Consider the following 5,964-nt stretch of genomic DNA (forward strand, 5'->3'; position numbering starts at 1 on the left):
ACATATTTTTGTTTCTTTCTTTTCATATTTTTCTCTTTATTTTTCTTCAAATTCTCCCACACTTAAGCTTTTTCACATTTTAACAAAGGGAATACACTTAATTATTAGCCGTTTAAGCCTTTTGATGCGAATTCCAACATCTCCCAAATGGAAGAGCCTGGTTACTTAGCTTCCACCGCTAAAGAATCACATACTCATAACAATCATCACTTTTTGATGTAAAAGCCAACACTTTTAGGCGAAAATTCCCGGTTATTGGGCAACGACAACCAACGGAGTGCAGCCAAATTAATAAAACAAGCATTTAAATACAAATAAGAACACAAAAATCTGCTTCATATCCCAATAATATGGAGAACAAAGATTAATAATTAGGCCAAATTCAGAAGAAAAATGCTAGAAAAATATTTACAATACCTAGAAAAATTAGCCAAAAATTGAAAAGGTCTCAAACTTTCAAATATTCACCAAAGAAGTACTCTAAAGCAACACCATGTAACACTTAATAATTCATACACATATCACTTTAACAATAATAATACTCAAAATATAAGCCATTGCCTATCAGGGAATCAATAATAAAACTTTGAAAAATTTTAGCCCAAAATTTTAAAAATTTCACTTCACCCATTTATTCCTTCCCCCACATTTAAGACAACATTATCCTCAATGTTGGGGATAAAATAAAGAAATAATAACAAGAAAAGAAATGAAAGTGAAACTTCCCTGATAACGAATGGAGTGCCAAAGACCAAATGGGGTGAGAGAAATTACTAATTACCATCCAATAGTCAAGCTCAGGAAGCATCCTACCAACCTATGAAAAGACAAGAAAACACTACAAATAAGAGTTAAATACACCACCAAATAACTCAAACTAGAAAGCAATAAAATTTTAAGGAAATAAACACCGCCATTAATGTTAAACAAAAGAAAAATATTAAATAAAATTAAAAAGAAAATCGGGTTGCCTCCCGAGAAGCGATAAGTTTAACTTCTTCAGCCAGATAGGGTCACATATGATTGTGGTGGATAAAATGGTTCGGATGATTTCACAGTTTCCTTAGCATGTGCTTGCAATTTTGCATAATTTTTTCGCATCTCCATTGCACTTTCAAACGATTGAAGAAGAATATGTACGATAATTTTGCAAGGGGATGACCTCTACATCCTGCTCTAATACATATTTTTCACTATACAAATCGTTAGAAGTAGTAATATAGGAACAAAACTCCTCGTACGAAGGCTATTTTAAGAGTTCAAAGACATTAAATTTTTCTTTCTCTTTACCAATACTTAAAATCAATTTTCCTTCAAGTAAGTCTATATTAGCCTCTTCCATAGCTAAAACCTCTCTACCGAGGATAATTGGCATACAAATATCCTCCTCCATGTCAAGAACAAGAAGATCAGTAGGAAAATAAAATTTACCAACTTTAACTAATAGATCGTCAACAATACCAATAGGATAACACACTGAACGATCAGCCAGTTGTAGAATCACTTGAATAGGCCCCAAATTGGCAAACTTTAATTTCCTGAAAAATGATAGAGATATCAAATTAACACTATATCCATGGTCACACAAACATTTATCAACAATAATATGTTCAAATTGACAAGGTACATTAAAACTCTCTGGATCTTTCATCTTGATAGGAAAACCATTTTGTAGCATTGCACTGCATTCCTCAGTAAGAGACACCTCTACAAAGTCTTCTAACTTCTTTTTATTAGACACTATTTCTTTCAAGAACTTTACACAAGCAGGTATATTAGCAAGAATTTAAAAAAAAAAAACATGTTCACTTGAAGTTTCTTGAGCAACTCCACAAACTTTTGATATTGCTCGTCAATTGCCTTTTTCTTAAGCCTTCGGAGAAAAGGGATGGGCGGCACATAAGCTTTCACCTCAAGCACCTTCATACGTTGATTATCTTCCCCTTGATTTTTTCACATGAACCATTCCCCGAATCCCCAGTTTCTTCACTTTTAATAGCAATTCCGCTCCTCCTATGCTTTGCACTTGGTTTAGTCTTGGATTTAATGACAAGATCATCCAATACTTTGCCTGAACGAAGAGTCACAGCCATAGTAGTTTCTTTTGGGTTCACCTCAGTGCTACTAGGCAATTTCCCTGGTGCCCTTTTAGTTACTACCTTTACTAGTTGACCAACTTGCCTTTTAAGATTTTGAATGGAGGCTTGTTGAGATTGAGCAAGTTTGTCAAACTGGTCCATCTTTTGGTCCACCTTTTGCATGTATTGTAGCATCATTTCTTCAAGGTTGGACTTTTTCTCCTACGCAGGTTGAAAAGGATATTGAGAAAGTTGCTGCAAATTTTGAAACCCAAGTGGTCCCATAGGTCTAATCCATAGATCCTTTCATGAAAAGTTAGGATGGTTTTTCCATCCTTCATATATGTGGTGGAAAAAGGATCATTCCTTGGCTGCAACTTCTGCCCCCCATGAAATTAACATCTTCTACCATGGAGAGAGGATCTCTATTATAGTAACTAGCACCAGAATACCTATACATGTGAGATTAAGCACATGATTCTTGAGATTGAGCTACCCGTTTTAAGAGTTATTGCATTTGATGACTCAATTCAACTACCTGCCCAAATCCCATGGCACATTCACTTCATGCACTCCTACTCTCTTATCCCGAATTGGTTTTTGTTAAGAATTGCTAGTTAACAATTCATAGAGACTAACAAATTCCTCCAAGGTTTTGTCACCAATATACCTTCCTGCTGCAATATCCACCATATTCAGGGTTATTAAGGTCAACCCATCATAGAAAAATTACACTTGCAACGCCAATGAATAGTGGTGGTGAGGACATTGAGAAAGTAGTAGCTTACAACGCTCCCATGCTTCATGTATTAGCTCTCCTTCCATCTGAGAAAATATGCAAATCTTGTTCCTTAAATCGATGGTCTTCTAAGAAGAGCAGTACTTGGTCATAAAGATGTTATTAACATCTTCCCATGTCCTCAAAGATCCTTCAAGGAGATGAAGTAACCAAGACTTTGCACGATCGTTGAAAAAATAAGAGAAGCACCTTATTCGTAAGTCATCTTTTGAAACTCCACTAACAAAGAAACAACTCTAAATATGCCCATAGAATTTAATTTCTTGATTGCATTAAAAACTAGAAAAGCCCTATTCTAATCAATAAACACACTACCAGGGTTTATTTAAATTAGATCATATATTTCCCTAATATGAAACCAATCACGCTAGTCGCCACTAATTTAAGAGAATTAAACAATTACGGATTTAACTAATACTAGATTGTTAGGTTGAATTAAATATCAAACCCTTGATATTCAAATAACAAAACAAGTATGCGAAATTAAATCAGAAAACATGCGAATACTAACGAATAAAAGAAACAGATAAAATAATTAGATCTGATAGTAGTAGAGAACAAAATTCTTGGTTAACCCTTGACTAGAATAAGAAATTAGCCACTCATCGTTGGGAGGCAATCCGCACAATTTCATTGAAGGAAATCGCATACGCGCCTGACAAAAGAAAAAAACTAAAGAAAATACGAAAAGCAAAGCGCTCCGTTGTTCTTGCTTGCTGCTAAGACTAGTAGTATCCCCTCTCTTGGGACCACGGACGAACTTTTAAAGTCAAGAAAAGCAAAGTCCCTTCTCCTCACGTTACTACTTTTCCAAATAAGTACTACTACTACTACTAGTACTTCTAATTTCCTATGAAAGAAATATTCCCTAAATTGATAAAAGATAAATCAAATCGTTTTCCAATACAATTTGGAAATATGCCTTTTTAGGTTTTCAACTTGAATTGGGAAACTACCATGCGTAAATCCCAACTTCTCCGGACTTGCAGGCTAGCTTTAGGCACGACTACATGAAAAAAAGCTAAGAATCGTCATTAATCCGTTTTTTGACTCTTGTCTTGCCATATTCCTGAAATTAGCACTAATTGTCAAATATAAGTATAATCCATCAATTATTACAATAATTTGGCCAAAATCAAAGAAAAATATACATAAATTTAATAGTAATTATGTACCCAATCAACGAGTAAGGGATGAGAGGGAGGTCCTTGAGCAAGGGATGACAAGTTAACCTTTGATTGTTTAACTAGAGGGAGGTCTAGTTCACTGCAAATTCGAATAAATCAAACTAATGACTAGTTATTCTTTTGGGTAATTTATGCCCGTGGTTCAAAAAAAAATATGCCGGTGCCCAAAAACTTTGTCTCTATTATCCCCAAGCCCCCGGAACTAAGAAAAAATCTTGCCTCTATGCCTTTTATTATGTCTGAACTGAGGACTTCCATTTTCTCAGTTCGTACTAGTGAACACTACCAGAAAATAGTGTAAACGTGGCACCAAAAAAGTGCTGTAAATATGGGGGAATAATTTCTTTGGCTTGGATGTTTTGAGTTATAGAGTTCTAACCATTCGAATGTATTTTGGAGTATTGAAGTTGATAAACTGAAAATGATGTGGTCTCAATATGAATCAGCAGTGAAGTACGGGCGCGTATAAAAATTTGTCAATTTGTAATGCCTTTTTTTATTTTAATTAACCACATAAAAATGATACATCCATACAAAAGCGTCACAACAATTATAACATATATTAAAAGTGCCGCCAAACCAATGGCCGCCCTAAACCACTGTAGATTATTAAAAAAATCTATGGAGATAAGATAATTGAGAGAGTGTCCCATGCATCGAAATTGATCTGATAATAAAGATTAATATTATCATTTTTTAATATTATTTGAGTGGAATCTTATAAGTCGGAGAGATCACGTTGTGTACGTAATCTGGTAAGGGACACCATTGGAATAAAAAAAATTACGGAGCACTAAGACAAATAAACTATGATACAACCAATGAATGACGTGCCAGTAACAGAAAGCTTGAATACTTATCTTCACCCACTGCAATGTTTAATTGCTTGTTTAGAATGTGCATTTGGACGAAATCTAATCCAATCCTTTCACACTCCCCATTTTCTTAGTATCAATCACTAGTTGTCGTTTTTCTCCTTTGGTGCAAGTAAATTGACAACACTGAAAATTTAAAAACTTGCGTTGCAAGCTACCTTTCGTGGCTTTACAATTGGCATATTTCTAGTAATTTAGGTACTGTTTTTAGAAGTGATTGGAATGACTTAGTGGACATTACGTTCCAGCTACCTTTCGTGGCTTCTGGTTCTTTTAAAGTGCCGTCTGCTGTATAGATGTTGTGTCCCCCGGAATTGAGGAAAAGTGTCTTCATAACCCTAAAAAGCAATAACAAAGCAAAAAATAAATAAAGAAAAGAGACACCACTATATTTATGTGATTCAAGAAAGTACAAAAAACTCAAGAAACTGTTCTAGAACCAAAAGAACTTAATACTAAAATATAGTGTCCTAAAATATCAGTATATTTATAATTACTAAAAATTATAATCTTAGAGTTTCAAATATAGTGGTAAAAATGGCAATCATTTTTTTGAAAATACAGAAGAAATTAATAATTTAGATTGTAAAAGAATTTGTGTATCCCCTCTATAAAACTGGCCTTTTGCTTTTTTTTTTTTTGATTGTAAACGAATATATCAGTTTATCAAGATAGATATAATAATGAATCTGTCCTCTGTTAAAAACTTTACAACCCAAATTTATAAACGCAATTTGGAACCTATGAGGGTCACTAGATTTGTAAAATTATATTTAGATCATCAAAATTTTGTGAATCTAATTCCACATCATAAAACTAAAAGATACCTTGATCATTGATTTTGAGTTCAAATTCTTATATTTCACTGATAAGTTTTGGGATGACTTGAACTTTATGCTATTAGCATATAATGCTAGAAATAAGTAAGTATCTTGATCGTACGTAGACCATTGGTGTGTTTGGATACATAATTTATTTTAAATATTAAATTTGTTGCATCATAAACACATTCTCCAACCTTTTTT

General features: G+C 33.7%; 1 protein-coding gene and 1 non-coding gene across 2 annotated transcripts; one reads left to right on the top strand and one right to left on the bottom strand.

The window, feature by feature from the left end:
* Positions 1-1,246: 1,246 nt before the first annotated feature.
* Positions 1,247-2,771, bottom strand: LOC113757260. The gene is made up of 3 exons (XM_027300629.1): positions 2,718-2,771; positions 1,929-2,300; positions 1,247-1,756 (listed from the first exon to the last, which is right to left on the bottom strand). The coding sequence occupies exons 1-3, from the start codon at positions 2,769-2,771 to the stop codon at positions 1,247-1,249; spliced, it is 936 nt and encodes a 311-aa protein (XP_027156430.1).
* Positions 2,772-2,829: 58 nt separating this feature from the next.
* Positions 2,830-2,936, top strand: LOC113757262. The gene has a single exon (XR_003466236.1). It is a non-coding gene; the product is annotated as a small nucleolar RNA R71 (small nucleolar RNA).
* Positions 2,937-5,964: the final 3,028 nt, after the last annotated feature.

The sequence above is a fragment of the Coffea eugenioides genome, unplaced genomic scaffold (genome assembly GCF_003713205.1).
Source record: "Coffea eugenioides isolate CCC68of unplaced genomic scaffold, Ceug_1.0 ScVebR1_2873;HRSCAF=3985, whole genome shotgun sequence".
NCBI lineage: Eukaryota > Viridiplantae > Streptophyta > Magnoliopsida > Gentianales > Rubiaceae > Coffea > Coffea eugenioides.

Coding starts and splice junctions, on each gene's coding strand:
- LOC113757260 (XM_027300629.1), bottom strand. CDS start 2,771: ATGGTGGATATTGCAGCAGGAAGGTATATTGGTGACAAAACCTTGGAG. Junction 2,301..2,717: donor ACAAAACCTTGGAGGAATTT/GTTAGTCTCTAT, acceptor CAACCTGCGTAG/GAGAAAAAGTCCAACCTTGA. Junction 1,757..1,928: donor TCAAGGGGAAGATAATCAAC/GTATGAAGGTGC, acceptor GCTTGTGTAAAG/TTCTTGAAAGAAATAGTGTC.